Raw genomic sequence first — 22573 nt, 5'->3', positions numbered from 1 at the left:
GCACTCAAAATCAAAAGTGGATGGCATACATTACATGACATGATTTAGACATAAAGGGTAATATTTTAAGTAAATTGCAGGAGCATGAAATCGTTTACTAGTCAGCTCTGAATAAGGGAAGGATTTATGACGAAACAAGAGAAGAGGGAGCATTACAGAGAGTAAAATGGATAATTCTAATTAATAAATGAAAAAGTTTTCCACAAATAAAACCAATGCAGCTCAGATTAGAAGGGAGGGAAACACTATAATAATTTTCTCTAATAAAGGTGTCATTTCTTAATTAAATGAGTTAAATTTATAATATATGTCATAACCTTTAAACTTTTCTTTAGGAAAAGTTAGCCTAACCAGCTAGGTTACCTACAAATTTAGTGAACAGATAGACTGCTAAAATTTTGTCATTTAGGAGTAAATAATTTAGAGAAAGGCATGAAGTTTTGTAGTAATAAAATAATCAGGATTAAGTTAGCATTCTTTTTCTAAGCTAAATTCTGACAACTAGAGAAAAGGAAGTTGAATCTTAGTTTACTGAGTCTAAGTTATTTCCAGTTTCTTTTTTAAGAACTAAAGGTTAAATTCTTTTTCCAGTTCTACAGGCTCCTTTAAAATGAAAGGCTTTGAAATGCAAAATGGTGCAGCTGTAGGGCAAATTCTTCTAAGGCAATCTCACTTTGATATAAACCCACCCTAATGCAAAAGAAAATCAGATTTGAGAAAACTGGAAGCCCTGGAAACTCCCTGCTAACACTTCTTGGGCCCAACATACATACATCCTTACTTTAAATGATGATGTAATGTTTGTCCTTTTCTCAAAATAGACCATGACATCAGGGAGGTGATGCCATGACAAGCACATGAGTTGGCTTTAAGTGAGAGGATGCAGTGCTAAGTCATCAGTTTCACTTTCTCCTCCAGTCATCAGAGTTCAGGGCCTGGATAGGAATCAGGATGACTGCAGATAGCCCTGGATTCCAGGGTTAAGTGAACTAGTCTGAAGACTTTCCTTGATCAACTTAATTATGTTCAAAACAAGTTTCCTAAGATTGCTGTAAATTTTAAATTCTTCTTTTCTGTTACAAAAAAAGCTTTGTGAATTTTCAAGAAAAAAATCAAATATGTGAATTAAATCAGTATTTGTCATAGTTGAAATAGTGGTTTTGGCAAATTTTGATAAAATACAGGTGCAGTTTCATCATATGCTTAATATACACAACTTACAAAGCAAGTTATATATGAGAGATTTTGGAGTTTTAAGTGCAAGTTTTTTTTTTCATTTTGATATTAAAAAATTTTTTAAAGAACAACAAAATATTTAATAAAAGACATTTACTTGAATTTTAAAAAAAAATCCAAAAATGTATAAATTACATAGATATTTATTCTTATTGAAAGGTACAATTTTTTGTCCAGTGAAAAAAGTAGAGTTTATTTTAAAAAGAGCATAGAAATCTCTGCTGTTTAACAGCTTTAGTCTTTAAAACAATGTAAACTATTAATGCCACAACTAAATCAAATTTACACGAAAATTTCATGGTTATAAATTAACCTAATAATTATATAATCTAACCTAAATTAGCCTTATTTCATTTCTATTATAGAATTTTAAGACTTGAGGAGTATAATATATGGAAGACTGACTATAAAACCAAAGATCTGTCTCATTATCCTGGGACTGCCAGTAACAATGTCAGTTCTCAAGGTCTCAATGTTTTTATGTGTAAAATCAAGAGACTGAAGTGAATGACTTTTAAAGACTAGCATTCTATAATTCTAGAGATTAAGTGATTTATTCTACATTAATCAGCTAGAATAAAGAAGTGGGAAATTTAGCTCAATATCTTTTGATGCTGCTGGATGATTTTTCCCCCTTTATATACCATGCTGCCTTTTCCACCATATTTTCTCTAATATGAAAGCATTTCCAAAATAAAACTCATTAGGTCTGTCCCTTGGCCTGCCTCATCACAATTCTACAATGACTCCTGGGTTGGTTCATCTTCAGCTCATGCCTCCAACTCTTCTCCACTTCAATCTTTCCATAACATCTTATTTTCATATAAACTGTGTAATTCTCTTGCTTAGAAGCCTAGAAGGGCTCTAGATAGGCTCTAATATAACATGTTTTAACATTGTTGCACATTAACTTGAAAAACCACAAATTAACATTATTATTTTTATTTATTTATTAAATATTTGTTAAACATTTCCCAATTTCATTTTAATCTGGCTCTGGCCACACTTTGGAGTTTCATTTACTGTTGCAGTCAGTTGGCTGCTTTAAGACCTTACAATAAAGGAGGAGTACTATCTCTTGGATTGGAAAAGACAATCCAACTAACATTGCTTTTTAGAGCATTAGCTTGCTAAGATGAAAAAAAATGATTTATTTACTAAGTATACTTGGAAAAAATTCTTCCTTTTAAAATTCCTGAACAAGAAGATCCTAAATTGCTCAACACTTCATTATTTCAAGAAAGAAAAGATATTCATTTAAATATAAGTTTGGGGGTAGTAGTATCATAATACAAAAGAAAAAAATCACTGGGCCTGTTTCAAGCCCTGGTTCTATCATGGATTTGGAAAAACCCAACATATCTAAGTGTGTTTCCTCAAGTTTAAAATGGCAATAATTATTAGCTTATACTACTTAAATTAAAAAATTCTTAAAAAGATCAGAGAGAAAAAAATAAAATTAAAAAAATTTTTTTTAAAAGTTCAGAGAGAAAGTAGGTATGGAATCAAAGAGGATCTGGTTTTAAATTCTGACAGTCACTTACCTTTGTAACCCTTAGTTACAAGGCAGGTCATTTAACCTTTCTGGAACTCAGTTTTTCTCATTTGCAAAATAAGGGATATAAAAGAAACTCTAAAAGTAAAATCCCAGATCTAAACTTATTTCTCTAAATATGAATAACAAAAAGTAATTAATTTTACCAGCTACTCTCTACATCTGGGAAAGACAACTCTATCATATCTATACAAACATTTCTTCACAGAAAAAAAAAGTTACCTGGTAGCCACACTTCAATAATTAGCCACTTTATATTTAGTAATGCTGGTCTTTAAATGAAGCCCTCACCATTTAACTTATACTAAAAGCTTTCCTAGATCAATATGGTCTGCCAAATGTTTACTATATTGAGCATATCTCTATGTCACAATTAGAGAAGAGAGAATGATGTGAACAGATATTATGGCAATATGAACCATTATTTCGTTCCAGTCATCTGGACATACTGATTGATTATGCACCATTATTTTGCAACAAGCACCTTATGCAATTTTCACCATCACATCACTATACTAATTAAAACACTTCATCAAAATGTTTCATTGTTATTAGATTTCCCTTCAAAATAGGTATATCTTTTTGGCTGATGATAAAAACCTATCTTCTACAAGCTAGCAGAGGAGTAATGGACTACACATCATCAAGGCAAATATCTTGATTTGTTTTGCTTGTCTACAAGTATTTGCTATTAGAAAATGTTTGAACATAGGAGGAGGTGGATTAGTAGACAGTGGTAGATATATAAAGAGAGCAGGAATAAAGAATTTTAAAAATTGAAATTGCAAGGGGGGAAATGGAGAAAGGGTTAAAAAAACAACAATTTTCCACCTGGTACTATGTATATGGAAAAGAAACTTCAAAAATATTGAATATGTCAGATTCATGGCTCCTTTCCCCCATTCTTTCTGTTTTTGTGATGTTATTACTTAAAATTGTAGAATTTCCAACAGAAAAGACTTGTTTTTAAGAGATCATGGTAATCTAAATTAGTCAAAAGCCCTTCTAAATGTGAAGTCAAACAAGTGAATTAAATTTTTAATTACCATTTGTTATGGTTAAAATAGTGATTTTGTTAAATTTTGATAAAAAGGTGAAGTTTCATATGCTTAATGCATATAAAATGGGATATATTATCAGTGCATATATTTACATAATTTTACCATTTTTTAATTATTAGTAGTGATATACCATCAAAGATGCTTAAAAGTTAAAGGGGGGGGCTAGGTGGCACAGTGGATAGAGTATCAGCCCTATAGTCAGGAGGACTTCAGTTCAAAATCAGCCTCAGACACTTAATTACCTAGCTGTGTGACCTTGGGCAAGTCACTTTATCCCAATGCCCTGCAAAAACCAAAAAAAAAAGTAAAAAGGGACCTTTCAGAATAACTTACAGAATAAGTAGTTCAAATTTCCTCCCAAAGTCTGATAATTGTTTATCCTTGCAGACTTCAAATAAATTGGGAAGCTCAGAACCTCTTAAGGCAGACCACTTAACTTTTTGAAAAGTCCTTTGAAAAGTTTATCATATATTCAGCTACAATCTCTTCCCTTATAAGTTAGCTCCAATTTCATTTGTTTCAAGTTATATAGAAATAAAATCTACTATTTTTTCAAGATGACAGTCTCTCATAGAGAGGAAGCAGATTATAATAGAAAAAAAGCACTCAATTTAGAGTTAGAGATGCTGAAGTCCAATGTCTAATATTTATTGCTTTATAACCTTGGACCTCAAATTCCTAATCTGTTAACGGGTTGGACTACAATGACCTCTAAGATTCCATGTAACTAACTGTATGATGATAAGAAACGGCTGAAGAAAACTATTACATCTCAATTCTCAAGCTAAAATGTCTTTTTTTCAAGGCTAAAAATTTTATTTCCTTTAATTTTTCCTTATTTAATATATCTTTTACCATATTGATCACTGTCTCTGCATATACTTTATTTCATCAAAATGTCTTTCAATATGGCATCAACAATGGAAAAATTCCACTAGTTGATCAACCACAGGCACTTCCCTTAATATTTGCTTTTATATACATTATTTACAGATTATTTATTTCATAACTCTTTAGTCAGAAATTATTTGAGCTTCCTCTGCAATAACATCATTCCCATTTATATGACCTGTTTTTATAACAAAAGTTTCTGGCAAAGTATTGAATTCAGAAGTGGTTGATAGCAGGACTTGTCACTATGTTTCATAAGAAAGGCTTTGCATATAGTAATGGGTTTTGAAAAAAATATCATTTAGGGCAATACTGTCAATTCAACTTAACACACACACACACACACACACACACACACAAAATAGTTTTTAAAACCAAAACAAAAAACTAAAACTAATCTTAAAATCTATATAAAAAGGAAAAAATAATGTTTAAAAAAATTACATTACCTGGTGCCATAATCCACAACCACCCAATCTTTAGCAGTTCCTGTAATAGCATCATGATGCTGAAAAAGTCCAAGATTCCTTCTGGCTTCTGTCAGTAACTGATAATATGTTGATGAAGGGAAAGAACTAGTCTTCTTATATTTCTGCGCTTGTATTCGAGCAAATGAATAAAGAATCTCAGCAGTCCTAATAGTACCAAAATATCAACACAAAGCATATTAGGAAATGGTAAAAAATATTTGTATTTTACAAAGATTTATAAAATAAAGCACTAAGGTACAGTAGAAAGAACTGGATTTAGAATTAGAGGGTCTAGTTTCAAATTTTGTCTTGGCATTAAGGATTTATGTTTCCTTGAACAAATCATTTTATCTCTCTGACCATAATTTCCCTTCCTATATAAATGAAAGGGTTAAATTAATCTCTACAAATCCCCTTCAGCTTTAAATTTCATAATTCTATGATTCTATGACTTCATTAGAAAAAAAATCTAAACTATCAGATTAATGCTTCAATACAGAAACCTGATGACATGAGATTCCTAGTGATTTACGTCTTTTTTCCTCTATATTTTTCTTCCCTGTTGCTCTCATTCACTACAATAGATTTAAATTATCTTTATGCAGATGACACTTAAATCTATATATCTAGATAAAATTTCTCTCCTTCTTTCTACCCTTGATTTGCCATCTGGTTGCTGCAAATTTATATTGAGAAGTCTCATTCTAAACCTGCCAGTTACAAAATGAGAGGGGAGGAGATGAAGGGAAAGGGGAGAAAAAATATGAATATTTTCTTAAGAAAGGGACCTGACCATTTCTCTCCCATGCTCTTCAGTAGATTCCTAAGATCTCTAGAATAAAATCATGTCAGAATTTTTGAGCTATTTACCATCTAGCATTCTAGTTTTCATTTACTTTTCTATTTTTATTTCACATTACTTCACGACTAAAGTCATACCACTGATTTTTCTCAAAATTTGATATTGTTGGTTCCCCTTTTATCTAGAATTCATTCTTCCCTTTAAAAAATATTAATTTTTTTTAGTTTTTGCAAGGCAATGGGGTTAAAAAGACTCAAAATGACTAAGGGTCACACAGCTGGGTAATTATTAAGTGTCTGAGGTTAGATTTGAACTCAGATCCTCCTGACTCCAGGGCCAGTGCTATCCACTGTACCACCAATCTACCTCCTTAAAAATTTTTATTCTTAACTTTAAGAAAATGATCATTTCCAAATTGACAGAACAGAAAAAATGTTATGTATGAAACTGTGAAACTCCATGCCACAAATGAGGCTGGAAAATTGTTTAATCAAAAAGTTTATAGCCGAGGTCAGGCTGACCTCCAAGATGCTACAGAGAAGTGGGGGAGGTATAAGGAGAGTATTTGTTTTGGGTCCCCCCCAAAGTTGTTATCATTTCTTCAAGATAACCCTTAGATCTATAACTGATCTAACGTCTCCTGTATCACCAAATGGCACCTAGGCATTTAAAACTAAAAGTCGCATAAACATCTCAAACTCAATGCATCTAAAGCATAAGTGCATATCTCTTCCAAATATCCTTATTTCTGATCTTGGCAAAATCACTTAATCTCCGTAGGTCTGCCTTTTCATATGAAAAGGCAGACCTACGGAGATTAAGGGATTTAAAAGGGCATAGCTAATTTTTAACTTATAAACTCTGAAGCTATGAATCATCAGAATCTAAAAGAGAGAATTATCCACCAGATACTTTCCAAATTTATGAAATCAAAGGTCAGAAAAAACGATTATGATTGAATTTTACAATGATTTTTAGGTTTTTCCAAAAGATTTTTCATTCAAAAAATGATGGTAAAAAAGGTTTATTCATCTAAAATGTATATCATCTGAGGCTTTTATATCACTTAAAACCAAAATGACAAAGAAATATTCTCTTTTAATAATATGTGAAAATTTATAAAGGTATAAGAGATAACATTAATAACATAATTATAAAAACATAAAGTTATATGATAAACCAGTATCACTAATCTCGAATTGTCAAGGGTTGGGGCTGTTCACAAGAAACTGAATTTAATATTCTATTTAATATTTCATTATTTTGTTTGAAAATCTATACACATTTAGCTTTTTCTCCATTGTAAATATTTATAACGATGAATACGAACCCCTGTAATGTCAAAGCTTTATCATAAATTTTTTCCAGTTGTTAGTGTTTTCTTCTGATAACTTTTTTTCAGGTTCCTCATTTAAAGTCAGCTATCAACTGAAATTTATTCATATATCCATATGCCTGTTATCCTATCCCCTTTAAGATGTTTGCTTATCAATCCAGTCATTTGAAAAATTGCTCTAAATCATTACTTATTAAAGAAATGAAAATTAAAGCATCTCTGAGGTACCACCTCACACCTCCCAGATTGACCAATATGACCAGGAAGGATAATAATCATTGTTGGAAGGGATGTGGGAAATCTGAGACACTAATGCATTGTTGGTGGAGCTGTGAACTCATCCAACCTTTCTGGAGAGCTATTTGGAATTACACCCAAAGGGCAATAAAAATGTGCATACTCTTTGATCCAGCTATACCACTACTGGGTCTATACCCTGAAGAGATCATGCAAAAGGGTAAAAACATCACTTGTACAAAAATATTCATAGCAGCTCTGTTTGTGGTGGCAAAGAACTAGAAATCAAGGGGATGCCTATCAATTGGGGAATGGCTTAATAAACTGTGGTTTATGTATGTGATGGAACACTATTTTCTATTAGAAATAAGGAGGGATGGGAATTCGGGGAAACTGGAAGGAACTGTATAAACTAATGCTGAGCAAGATGAGCAGAACCAGAAGAAAACTGTACACCCTAACAGCAACATGAGGTTGATGATCAATCTTAATGAACTTGCTCACTCCATCACTGCAACAATCAGGGAAAATTTGGGGGTATCATCTGTATCCACAGGAAGAATTGTGGAATTTGAAAAAAAGACCAAAGACTATTACTTTTAATTTTTTTAAAAAGTTATTCTTATTAGGTAATTTTGCTATCTCTTATATTTTATTTTTTTCCCTTAAGGATATGATTTCTCTCTCAACACATTCAATTTAGATCAATGTATAGCATGGAAACAATGTAAAGATTATCAGACTGCCTTCTCTGTGTGTGGGGGGAGTGAGATCAGATGAAAAATTGTAAAATTCAAAAATAAATTAATTTAAAAAAGGTATAAAATACAAGCTGTTTGAATTGAATTCTAAGTTTTCAGAAGGCCCAGACAACTCTGAGATTCTCTGATTATGAAACTATTCAATTAAACTCTTATTACACTCTATATCAACTAAAATAGGATTTCACTGGAATCCAAGGAGCCATTTGTTTTAGGAGTAAAAGTATTACCTCTTTAATAGGTAGGCTTTTTGCTTCAATTTGGTTGCTTGTTTTGAGGTTCTTCTTTATATTTTGGGCATCTATGGATATTGGATAGGTAACCTCCATATAAAAATAGGACTTTAGTTGATACACAATGAGTATGATGTGGGGCAAGGAAGCAGGAAGGGAATCCAAGAATAAACTTTAGGATCTCCAATTAGTTCATTTATCTGAGTTTTTTTTAAATAAAATTATGGCTCTATATGTAATGTACTTTGAAACTGTTATACATACCTTAAGTGAGACTCCATTATTCTATCCATTCGCTTATAAAAGGGTCTTGATGTAAAATATCCACTCCAATAATGATCATCTCTGTCAGCATATGTGAAGAAATCTCCACTCAGAACAGGAAATAATGACTGAGTACTTTTTTTCTGTTGTGTGTCTACTTTATGCAAGGCATCAAAATAATCTGATAAAGTACCAAATTCAATCTGTTTAAAAGAAAAGTAATATAAAAATTATTCTCTTCCAATGAATAATTCAGGAATTTTAAAGTAGGAATAAAATTTTCAATAAGTGATTGAAGTGAAAATGCTACTTTAATACATACTTCAGATGACCAGGGGCATTTTAATAAAATTTGGCAAATACAAATCTTAAATTACCAAAGTAGATCTCATAGGCATCTAGCTTGAACACAAGAACAAACTGTTGTGAAAAGAATAAAATCAAAAGCTAACAAGTTCTAAATGTTAAGTTCTTAATTTTTCCGTGAAAGTGACAAGTGGGAAACCCAGAACACAGGATTTTGTAAATCGATTTAGAAAAAAGATGACAGAAACAAGTAATATTTGGAACAGAAAGCACAATATTCTACAAGTTTAAAAAATAACTTTGAGAAACAGGTTTCAGTAATATAAAGGGCAATAAGTCCAAAAAAGGTTATTTAGAAACTACAATCTGTTCATGAGAGCGGCATAGTAGCAAAAAATGTAAACAGAAAAAATATGATCCTGTTAGCCATTTGAAGTAACCTAAACTAGGGAGTAAAACTGTTTAAATTTTTGTAAAGCATTTGCATGTTACAATATAAGTTTGCATCAGACAGTCCTATACAAATAAATTAAAAATACGCAATGTAAAAAATATTTCTATAGGCACTCTCTAAATCAGGGCTTCCTAAACTTTGTAATGACAAAGACCCCTTCTCACAATAATAGTATTAAATTAAGTAAAATACATAAAATTATAAGAGAAAGTGATTATACTAAATTAACAAAAAATTTTTTCCAAAAAACAAAATTAAGTTCATTGATAGAGCAAGATTTAGGAATTCCTGCTAACCATTTAACATATTATGTCTATATATAAACTATCCATTTCTTTATCTCATAATTTTTGCATATAGTGTATGTGAATAGATATAGATATAAAAAAATTATATTTTTCTTCGGTTCATTTTTTTTTATACCTGGGCATGATAACTGTTTGAACCACAAAGTTCCAGAAAACAAAACTAAAGAGCTATCTCTTTATTTTTCTCCTAAGCCAAGAGTAAGTTTCAAGAACTTGGAAGAAATCAGCATCTTCGAAGTTCAGAACTTCCATTTGATATGTAAAGAAATACCATAACCGTAAAAATGTAAGCAAGTCAAGAATGTCATGAGAATCAATTTCTATCTATTCACATAATATTTTCCTTTGATAAAGCAGAGGTCACACTTCTGAGTGGGAAAAGCCTGAAACATATGGCATATGCAAATATAAAGATTTTTAGCACAACAACAATAAGAAAAGTGCTGAGCTTAATAAATACTGAGCCTGAAGTAAAGATGCCAATAAGGTTAAACAGGAATCATTAGGCTACACAGAATGTGAGAGCCTAGTGACTATTTGCATATGGAATGATATTAGCAGAAATAAAGTCAACCTCGCCTTTCTTTTTCTTCTGCGTAAAATGAAAGTGATGAATACTAAGATATCAAATGTCTCTTCAAGCTCTAATATTATGTAGATATACTACACATAATTAATGGTTAAATGGAATGAATATCCTCCAAATGCTTTGTTTAAGGTCATCTATCCCCAACAAAGGACTCAATCATATGGAGGGAAAAATATTCCAAGAGAAAATGAGACCATTAAAAATAAATTTTCCCTTCTTTAAGAAAAAAATTCAAACCTCAAAGTTTATAAAATAAAGTGAGTTAGTGTTCAACATGTCTTATAAAGTGTGCCAGGCATTGTGCTAAGCATTAGAAATGGGGTAAAAAAAATTCCTTCCCTTAAGGAGCATATTTTTCCTGGGAGACAGACAGCATGTGAAGAAGTTAGGTAATGTAAGAAATACAAAGTAAAGGGGAATATGAAAGGGGAAAGGCTTAGGCCTCCTAAAGAAGATTCCCATCTTTTAAATCTAATCTTAAACAAGTCAGAGAAAACTAAAGGACAGAGGAGCAGTAATGGGGTGTCAGAGTATTTCCAACATGAGGCCAAGGAGAGAAAATTGAGGGCCATGTTTGAAGAAAGTACAAATTAAGCTTGCATAGTTCAGAAATGTCCTACTCACGGTAGTTCAAAGGTGTCAAACTCTCATAATTTCTTTCAGCCAAACTAGACTGAAATGTAATTAGGAAATGTAAAGCAATTACAATACAATATAGATAATGTTCATTTGTATTATTGTAATTCAACATCATAACCAAGGAGATGCCTTTCTTATTTGAGCAGGACTGTGTGTAGTTGGATTATAGAGGGTGTGGAGGAGAGTAAGATTTAAGAAGGCTGAAAAAAGTAGGAAGGGACAAGAACAATAAGAATTTTAATGTTGAACAGAGGACTTTATATTTTGATTCTGGAGGTAAGAAGTGATAATTTTCATCTCAATGAAATACAATTTTATGCAAAATCTGCTAAAATTCAAAATAAGAAAAATGTGAAGCAAACTAGAGCATCTTTAACCGTATTACCTGTATTTAAATATTTTTAAATTACCTTAACATGTAATTCAGGCTGAGAATTCAAATAATCAAAAATTCTCTGATAATTCTGGTACTGTTGATCCCATTCTGAGCTTTCACTATAACGGAAATCATCTCCCAGAGGAGCCAAGAGCACTTTCGTACGGAAAAGTTTTGACTTCTTTCTGTACTGGTCTAACAACATCCTTGCCCTTTAAAAACAAAATCAGTTTAATAAAATTTAGAATACTGAAAGAAAGTTATTTGATAAAAAAGGAAAAAAGTAACAAATACTGAAAAATGCTATATGCTTTTTATATGTGTATATGAGACAAAAATGGTGGTAATAAATTTGCAATAAGAATGATATATTTTAAATGATTTATCTAACAGATGCATTATTATTTCATGTTCATCTCCTCTCCTTATATCTAATCTCTCCAACTCTTGGGGAGAAAAAAGGTTTTTGAAAGAAAAAAACAGTTTAGCAAAATCATCCTGTATTCATCCAAACAAAAAATATCTATTTTTTTCCTATCAGCAGAAAAAGTTCTGTAATGGACTATTCGGTTGTGAATCAAACCTTAGTTTCCTGCTTTCCTCTTCCTTGGGAACATACATACTTACTTATCTTTGTCTTTAAAATCTGTCATAATTCATGATCCAATACTGGATATTATTCCCTTATCACAGCTATGAAACAAAAAGAAATTTTCTCAATTGATAGCTTCTCTTATCCTATCTGCATTGATTTGTTTAGGCATAAGCTTTTCAATTTCTTACAATCAGATCCCATTTTTGTGAAAGAGTTCCTACTTCGTTTTGTTTTATTCTTTTATGTGATGTGACTTTTTATATTTAAAATTGAAAATTCATTTTAGCATAAGGACTAAGGGGTTGCTTTAAAACTTCTTTTTTGCTAGTTTTGTCTTCCAGTTTTGCAAACAATTCTTATCAAACAGGTCGCCCACCCCCCCAAGTACACAATGTTCTTGGGTTTAATGAATACTAGATTACAAAGTTTTAATGTTTTCTTTATCTAGATTCTTTCACTAACCTACTCTTCTATTTTTTAAACTAGTACCAATTAGCACCAACAAACTAGTTCAGATAACTGCTAGTTTATGATATAATTTGAGGTCCAAATTAGTAGTTACTAATTCATTTTTAATACCTGCTTTTTAAAAATTATATCTTTAAGAATCCATTCTTTACTTATTTCATTCCAAGTAAATGTTTCTTAAGCACAAGTCTGACCACCTTTCTCTCTCCTTTATAGGTGACTAGAATGGCTGAATCAGTTGGAAGATTAAATAAAAGTTCTGTTGCATGACATTTAATGTCTTTCAAAATTTATTTCCCAAAAAACAAAACAAAACTTAGTTCCAACCTTATCATATATTACTACTACTACCACACACAGATATTCTCCCTCCCTTCCTCTTCTCTCCCTCACACTCATATGAAGTCAAACTGTCTTACTGCTCCTCACAGGACACTCCATCTCAAGTCTTTATAGCTTTGTACTTGCTGTCTCCCATACCCGGAAAGTTCTCCCTACTCACTTCTTCATATATCAATGCTGTCTCCATTTAAATTTGTATCTTTTGCTTCAGTTCCCTCTATTATAATTTTTATTACCTTATGGCTTTCAAAGGATAAAGTTAGAATTTTTGTTTTTTGAAAGTTTATAAGTTCTTTGCATCCAACCTAAAGATATCATATGAGGCAAGATTCCATCAAACAAAATAAAAAGGTTGAAAAAACTGAAGAAAGTTTAAAGTACTTTTTAGTAAAAACAAAAAACTTGAAAAATAGATGCAGGAGAGAGAATTCACAAATCATCAAACTACCAGAAAGTCAAAGTCAAAAAAAGAAAAGAACTGGAAAACATCACACAGGAAATTATCAGGGAAAACTGTCAAAATCTGTTAGAACAGGAAGACAATACAACCATTGAAAGAATACACAGAATCCCTCCAGAAAGAAATCCCAGGATAAAAACTCCAAGGGCTTTTATAGCCAAATTCCAGAACCCCCCAAATAAAGAAGAAAATATTGCAGGCAGCAAAAGAGAAAACAATGTAAATACAAAGAAAACATAATCAGACTCACATAAGGCCTATCAGTCTCAACACTGAAGAACCAGAGGTCCTAGAATACCATTTATCAGAGGGCAAAAGGCTTGGGATTACAACCAGGAATTCACTACCCTGCAAAATTCAGCATAGGCTGTCAGGGAAAACGTTGGATGTTCAACTAAAGAGAAGACTTCCAGAATTTCCTGACACAAAGACCAGAACTGAACAGAGAATTCAATCACCAAATACATAATTCAAGAGTTGCATAAAAAGGTAAATGAAAAGGAAAGGAAAAAAAAACATAACAAACATTAGTTGAGACCATCAAATTATATACAACACAAAAGGGGAAGATATAACACTTAAAAGGGAAAGGGAAAGTATAAGTGAAAATAAACTGAAAGTTAAATTTTAAAAGAAAAGTTTAAAGGAGAAAGGGAATAAAATTTTAGTGAGGAGGAGGAAGAACGGAAAGAGAAAAATATATATGGGGAAAAATAGAATTAGTAATCTTAACTGTAAGTGTGAATAGGATGAACTATTCCATAAAATGGAAGCAAATAGCAGAATGGATTAAAAACCAGAATCCTACAATATATTGTTTACAAGAAACACATTTGAAACAGAGAGAGAGATGCATACAGGGTAAGGGTAAAAGGATGGAGCAAAATATATTATGCTTCAGCTGAAGTAAAAAAGTCAGGGGTAGTGATCCTGATCTTAGATAAAAGTAAAAGCAAAAATCAATCTCACTGAAAGGGATAAGGAAGGAAAACTACATCTTCTTATAAAGGCACCACTGGTAATAAAGCTAGATCATTACTAAACATGTATGCACATAATGACAAAACCAAATTGCTAGAGTAAAAGCTGAGTGAATTACAAGGAGTCATAGACAGAAAACTTTAATAATGGGAAACCTCATTCTCCCTCACTCAGAACTAGATAAATCTAACCACAAAATAAACAAGAAGTTATGAAGGTGAATGAAATCTTAGAAAACTTATATATGATACACCTCCAGAGAAAATTTAATGGGGATAGAAAAGAATATGCCCATTTTTCTGACAGTACATGGCACCTATACTAAAACTGACCATGTATTAGGATATAAAAATCTTATAATCAAATACATAAAGGCAGAAATAATAAATGCATAATTCTCAGACCATAATGCAATAAAAATTACGTGTAAAGAAGAGTCATGGAAAGATAAACTACTTGCCTTGGAGTTTCAAGTAAGAGGATTTTCCTCTGGATCAAAGATGTGATCAGTCACTACATCATTACCAAAAATCAATGATATGGGGGCAGCTAGGAAGTGCAATGGATAGAGCACCAGCCCTGGAGTCAGGAAGATCTGAGTTCAAATCTGACCTCAGACACTTAATAATTGCCCGTGTGACCTTGGACAAGTCACTTAACCCCAATTTAAATAATTTTTTTTTAAAAATCAATGATATGATAAGCGGATAATGATTCAAGAGAACAGTGCTAAATTGAATTGGTTCACAAAAAGGCCAAGGTAAAGAAAAGGGGACAGAGTGGACAATACAGTGAAGATGGCTTGGAAGAGAACTGAAGGATTAAGGGATTAGAGGACATGGTGCATTCAAAGAGGAAGATTCTGTAAGGGAAGGTAAAAGGAGAAGTATAAAGCCAGTAGATTATTGTTGGATAAGGGGATCTTAGAATTCTTGAAATGGTCTATCTGTGGATAATGGCAAGATCAAGGGCATATTCATCTTTATGTATGGCAGAGATAAGGTGGAAGTGTAGCTCATAGGAAGTTAAGTAGTATGAGAAAGTGAATCATTAGGATGCCCCTAATATGAGGGCAAAAGTTTAAGAGGGAAGAAAAATTATTAGATATATATTAAACTCATTGAGGAAAGAAGAGGAGTGCCCCTAAATTACTGTCACAAAAGCTACTGAGATTTAGATTATGAAGTAGATATGAACAACATGAATGTCAAAGGAGAAAATGTTACTTAGGTTAACAGGTAAAAGAACCTGGAAGAAGTGTTACCATGCAAATCTATCTAATCTAGAGTGTCCAGGGAGATATGTGTCATCTGGGGAGAGAGAGAGATTTCAGTAATAACTAGCAGATGGAAGGAGTTGGAGAAGAAAAAATTTAGGATGAAGAGAAGTTTGTTACCTATAGAATACAAGGGAAAAGGTTGGGTGGTGTTTGGTTGAAATTTTGGGGTGAGAGGGTTGAGGGGGATGGTAATGAGGAATTGGGTGTTTACCAAGGGAAGCAGTGTAAAAATGGGGTTTGCAATATTATCTATCAGTTTCAGAACAAGTGAGATGTAAAGGCATGACTCAGGTATGAGAATGTTCGACAAGAGTGGAGGGAGTCCCTCTTCCTCAGGAATGCCAACTATCAACTGAAGGCAAGTACAGCAGAAGATGGGAGGCACAAACTTCGGGTGGAAGTCCTGGCTTCACTACTCCTCTTCCTTCTTAAGGGTCTATAGATAAGGCAGGAAAAGAGTGAAGCAAGGGGCAGCAGTCTGTAAGATCAATTCAGCCCTGAAACTGACACTTCTTCAGGACCCTCTTTCCCTAAGGCTCTCTCTTCCTTTTAAACCACAGGGCAGAGAGACCTCTCCTCTAAATTAAGAAATATTTCATTCTGACAGTTCCATTTCGTTCACACACATATGCCTGAATGGGACAGTTAGGTGGCACCCGGGATAGAACGCCATCCTCTTCCTACAACATCATCCACCCAGTCCCTCAGGCTTGTGATCTAGGGATCCTGGACACCCCACTATCTTTCACTCCCCCATTCACATCTATTGCCAAGGCCTACCAGTTTCATCTTTGAAATGCAATACCCCCCCTCTTCTCTCCTTTGAAACTGCCATTCCCCAATGCAGGCCCATATCACTTCACATCTGAACTATTCCAATAGAGTCTGTCTCTCTCTCTCACCTGTGTGTGTGTCTCTCTCTCATGTCTGTCTGTCTGCCTCTCTCATTTGTGTTTGTCAGTGTCTCATTTGTGTCTGTCTGTCTCTCTCTCTCTCATGCCTGTCCGTCTCTCTCATGTCTCTCTCATGTCTCTCTCATGTCTCTCTCTCTCTCTCTCTCTCTCTCTCTCTCATGTCCCCCCTCATGTCCGTCTCTCTCTATCTCTCTCGTGTCCCCCTCTCTCGTCCGTCTGTCTCATGTCTCTGTCTCTGTCTGTCTCTCTCTCTCTCTCTCTCACATGTCCATCTCTCTCTCATGTTCCTCTCTCTCTCATGTATATCTCTCTCTCTCTCATGTCCCCCCCTCGTCCATCTGTCTCATGTCTCTCTCTCTCTCTCATTCATCTCTCTCTCTCTCTCTCTCTCTCTCTCTCTCTCTCTCATGTCCATCTCTGTGTCTGTCTGTGTCTGTCTTTCTGTCTCTCTGTCTGTCTCTCTCATTAACAATAGCTTACTTCCTGTTACTTAACCCAAGATGCTTGAACTTCTGACTGGATATTTTCACTGGCTGTCATTCATGCATGAAATGTTTTCCCTCCTCATCTCCCCTTCCTGGCTTTCCTTCAAGTTCAAAATAAAATTTCATCTTCTATAAGAAATCTTTCCTAAATCCCTCTTACTTCTAATCCTTCTTCTCTCTGTTGATTAGTCCCTATTTATCCTATATATAGCTTATCTATACATAATTATTTATATACTTTACTTATAATAAAGGCAATCAATTCAATAGAAATTTAAATGGATAATAGGTGCAAAGGACTCAACCAAATGCTGAAAACTGGAACACAAAAATAGTATATATCCTATTACTGAGTCCAACAATCTAACAAGTATTAAAATGAAAAGAAATTCAGTATTATACATTCAATTATAATGAGATTCTTTACTGACATGATCTTTTTAAAACAGTAACATTAATCATACATATGAAGGATAAAATGTTTATTAAATATAAACACACCTACATTTTTTTCAACTTAGAAAAGACAGTATAAAGAATTGTGTGGTATATAAGAGTATCCCAAAAGTCTTAAGTAGTTTAAAACTACTAGAACTTAAGCTTAAGAGTTTAAGTTAAGATTAAGCTCTGAAACCTTCAAACTGCACTAAGTCTTTTGAGACACTACCTCGGGCTCTCTGGTATCACTTTTAAGAGTAAAAATAGTAAAAATAATTAATTAACCCAATAATAACTAAGCAATTAACATTTTCAAATGCAAAAGTGTATTTTTTGGTAATTATCTTTTATCAGTTTTGTGAAGAATTAAGCTAAATTATCAAAGTACACACACACACACAAACACACACAAACAAACACACACACACACACACACACACATACACAGAGTGATTTTTTTTTTTTAGCAAGGCAAATGGGGTTAAATGGCTTTCCCAAGGCCACACAGCTAGGTAATTATTAAGTGTCTGAGACCAGATTTGAACCCAGGTACTCCTGACTCCAAGGCCGGTGCTTTATCCACTATGCCACCTAGCCGCCCCAAGTGATTCTTATATAGCAGAAGCCACTGAGGGAGAAAGGGATAAGAAAGAATCAACATTATACATCCTCTATAAAACTGGATCTATTGGTTCTATATATGAACTAAAGAGATGTTTTAATCCGTTTCCATTAATATCTTAATGTAACATTAAACAGTTGTGCAGAAAACATTTATGAAAGAAAAAGAATGCTAACATTAGCAAAATTTAAGAATACCTGTAATTGACATTTCCTTGATGTATTGCTTCTGGAGGAACTCTCCAGGGACAGCTGATTCTACCTCCAGGAAGTCTTTTAAAGTCAAACTGGCAACATATTTTAGGATCAGGACCACAAGTGTGAGGGATATCATAACTATAAAATGGCATCATATGGCAAAATACATCTGTACTGGATCCCAAATCTAAAATTAAGAATATAATAAATATCATTAACAACATTCCACCAAAGTTCTCTAAAAGTTTTCCTTTTTTTTGTTTTTGGTGGGGGAGGTGCTTAGGAGAGGCATGGAACTAATGGAACAACTTTCAGAGGTATAGTTAGTCAATAAATATTTCCTAAGCAACCATTATATACTAGTAATTGTGCTAACCAATAAAGACACAAAAAAGCAAGAACCCATAAGAGATGAGATTTTTTAGTTAGAACAAAGAGTAGGAAAACTTTGTAGAATTGCAAACCATTTCAGGGTCTATGTAAGACAATAAGTTTGATGTATTGGCATTTGGAAACCAAATAACAATTATAATTTTTAAAGCCTATAATTTCCAAGAAATTAAAAGCAACAAATATTCAATGAAAACAGTTCAAAACAAGATAATATTTGATTTTATTAACAGTTTATACATTTATTTGTAGATATTATCCCTATTTACATAGTAAAGATGTTAAGCTTATTATATATTACTATCCCAAATCTATAATCAATTTTAAAAGTGTCTCGAAGGATCACAATATCAGGTATTATCAACAGATATGGTTACATGGGCATATTTTAACTTTTATTTTTGAATGACTGCTTTTAATCCACTAAATAAAAGTTAAATTAAAAAGAAACTTGAGAAATATTGTTCAGTGTTATTTACATTTCAAATATAACATTATTTTATCTGGTTGATAAAGGGGAATCTTCATCTTTGATAACTGTACATACCCCAATTTTGTCTCCAATAAAATTCTAGTGACTTTGTGGCTGCAAAGTATTTTTTAATTGCATAATGAACTCTCTGGATAAGCATATTGGAAAATCCAGCACGTTTCAGAAGATATGTCATTGTTGGTGAATGTCCAAATGGATCAACAGCCCAGCCTGCCCTAGGTTTCACTCCTATCGAAAAAAAGAAACAATTTAATTAATATTTTCCAAAAGCAATGATAAATTAGGTAGAGTATATAGTATTATTTGAAACATATGTGGGCTTAAGAACTATAACATCACAGTGTCAGAAAGTCATCAATTTAATTCTGCATAAAAGAGATGAACTAATCCATATAATCTCTTTCCCTTGCTCAACCACCCCCATCCCCTGACTACTTTTCCATTTTCTAATAAGAAAAGTTAAAGCAATCAAAGCACAGTGTTGAGTCGGAATAATAATTATTGAAATTAATCAGTTTTCTACAGAAAACAACCTTTAGACTAGAAAATGAATTTTGTTCTATTTCTGCCTTCTCCCTGCCATTCTTGGGCTCCTTTATTTACATTTCATAGTTGAGAAACTCACTTTTAAATAACAGCAATGGAATAAAATCCTTGAAGTCAACCTTTCTCCACTTAGATGCCCCAAACTAAAAGACTTTAGCTGAAAAAAGTTTAATACACTTGATCTTATTTTAGTAAATTTTCTAAATAATGTATTCCTCTATCATATGTGAAATATTCACTAATCCACAAAGAAATATTTTTGTAGTACACAAAATTACTAAGAGAGAGCAATGTTTTATCAGTAACAATATACTTGTAAGGACTAAACATGACTGTAGGATCACAGATTTAGAGCTGAAAGAATTTTAGAGGTATTAAGGTCCAATCCTTTCATTTTTCAGTTCATAAAACACAGGTAACTTGATCAGGTTACCAACAAGAGTAAATGGCACAACTAAATCATAAGAGGCAACAGCAGCATCTGGAGATATTTAGACTATGTTACAAAGATGAAGATTCTAAAGACAGAATATTACATGCAACAAAACACATAAAAGATTATAGATGTGTATGCTGTCTTTCTTCCGCAGAGGAAAAGTGTCTCTCTGCCCCCTTTGAGGGTAGAAGTTGCTTTGTTTTTCCCTTTGCTACATTCTCATGGACTTTTAAGATGTTTTGGGGTTTTTTTTTAGTTATTTCAGTCATGTCCTACTCTTCATGAATACAATTGGCAAAGATACAATAGTAATTTGTCCTTTGCTTGGTAAACTCATTTTACAGATGAGTAACTGAGGCAAGCAGGATTAAGTGACTTGTACAGGGTCAGAAAGCTAGTGTTAGAGGCTGGATGTGAACTCAGGAAGATGAATTTTCCTGAGTGCAGGTCTGGTAGTCAATCTATTGTACAATCTAGCTGCCTTATATTAATAACGTTTGTCCTTCATTTCAAAGAATATCATGATATCAGGGAGGTGATGCCATGACAAGTACATGAATTGGATTTGAGCTGGGGGGGGGAGGGGGCTGTGCTAGTCACCAACCTCACTTTCTCCTCTGGAACAATTTGGGTACAGTGACCAGATATGAATAAAGTCAACCAGAGATGATGCTGTATGTGAAACAATCAGGGTTAAGTGACTTGCCCAAGGTCACAGAGTTAATAAAAGTCTAGTGATAGAGGTTGCATTTGAACTCCATCCTCCTGACTCCAACGTCAGTGTTCTATCCATTGTACCACCTAGCCACCTTGAGATTTCTTTTGTTTCTTGGGGTTTTTTTTGCAAGGCAATGAGGTTAAGTGACTTGCCCAAGGTCACTAAGATAGGTAATTATAAAGTATCTGAGGATAAATTTGAACTCAGGTCCTCCTGACTCCAGGGCCGGTGTACTATCCATTGTGCCACCTAGCTGACTTATGAGATTATGAATTGTACCAGCTTTATAAAACTGGTCTTACCATGCAGCTCTCAGGTTACATGTAGTGGCAACACTAAAAGAGTAAAGAGAGAAATCCCTCCTCGGACTCATCTGATCTGATCCACAGAACATTGTTGGAGGAATAAATGGTCTTGGTCTTTGGGAACAGGGTCCTTTAAGATTCTTGTCTCTTCCGGATCATAATAGGAAGCAGCAACCTAATGAGGACACTCAGCAATGATGGAATGGCTAATTTTTCCTTATTTTTCTTGACCTTTGTGGATTAACACCTTCAAAAAGTTATATAGAGCTAGTTTTCCTTCCTCTCATTATCTTTTTTTTTTTTAGGTTTTTGCAAGGCAATTGGGGTTAAGTGGCTTGCCCAAGGCCACACAGCTAGGTAATTATTAAGTGTCTGAGGCTGGATTTGAACTCAGGTACTCCTGACTCCAGGGCTGTTGCTCTATCCACTGTGCAACCTAGCCGCTCCCTCCTCTCATTATTTAACTCTAAAATACTGATACTGTTGATCATTCTCTTCTCCTTAATAATTTTTTTTCCTCTAGGTTTTTCTGACTGCTCTATATCAGTCTCCAAGAGTCAATGATGTTTTAAACTACCTTAAACTTAAGACCAAGACTTTCAGGACTCATTGTACAAGACCACAGTCTAGCCACTAGGACAAGAACTTAGTTAAATAAGACCAATCACTCCCTCCATTACCTTCAGAATCAAATGTTAATTCTTATTTACTACTTAAAACTCTTCACAACCTTATCCCTTCCTATCTTCATACTCTTTCCCTCCACATAATCTACAATCCATCTCCTCAAATAAGACCGTCCCTCTCTTTCTGAAAGTCTATTTCTTGGCTGCTTCATATGTTTGTAAAGCTCTTCCCCAACCTCTAACTCAATCTCACTTATTTGGTTTCCTTCAAGACTGAGCTCAAATATAACCTTCTGTAGGAAACATTTCTATACTAAAGTCTTCCTTTATTGTGAAACTGCCTTCCATCTACCAATAATAATGTTCACAATTGTATATATCATTCTTCTTCTCCTTTAGATCATGAGCTCTCATTGAGGAGAAGGCATGTGTTTTTGCCTGTCTTAAATTCAAAGTGCTTAACAGTGTCTAGTTCACGGAAAGCACTTTTAAGTATTTGTTAACTGATTGAAGCAAAATAACATGTACTCAGATACTCCAAGTCCTGCAATCTCATCAAAGTATCTATTGCAACAATGTAGCTTAAAGACTATAGTATATCCAAGTCTGCCTATTCAGCACAACTCTTATTCATCTTCTCCCATAATTAACCACAGAAAAATTCACCCAACATGCTGGTGCCATCTTTCTCTTGACTTTGCAATCAGTGGAGTCAGTAAGCTCTCTATCTATTATCTACTTTCATCCTGTGCTTAGTTCG

General features: G+C 33.4%; 1 protein-coding gene across 2 annotated transcripts in view; it reads right to left on the bottom strand.

Annotated features, from left to right (window-relative positions):
* MAN2A1 (mannosidase alpha class 2A member 1) overlaps positions 1-22573 on the bottom strand; it is a 181998-nt gene that overhangs the window by 84010 nt on the left and 75415 nt on the right. For both annotated transcript variants that reach the window (XM_074199950.1, XM_074199951.1), the window contains exons 6-10: positions 19237-19410; positions 18300-18486; positions 11553-11730; positions 8847-9049; positions 5193-5378 (exon numbers count right to left, since the gene is read on the bottom strand). In XM_074199950.1, the coding sequence (XP_074056051.1) occupies positions 5193-5378; positions 8847-9049; positions 11553-11730; positions 18300-18486; positions 19237-19410 (928 nt within the window). The remainder of the gene's footprint in view (positions 1-5192; positions 5379-8846; positions 9050-11552; positions 11731-18299; positions 18487-19236; positions 19411-22573) is intronic.

The sequence above is a fragment of the Macrotis lagotis genome, chromosome X, assembly GCF_037893015.1.
Source record: "Macrotis lagotis isolate mMagLag1 chromosome X, bilby.v1.9.chrom.fasta, whole genome shotgun sequence".
Taxonomy (NCBI): Eukaryota; Metazoa; Chordata; class Mammalia; order Peramelemorphia; family Peramelidae; genus Macrotis; species Macrotis lagotis.
The sequence above is the reverse complement of the archived record's forward strand: the minus strand, read 5'-3'. Positions and strand labels throughout refer to the sequence as shown.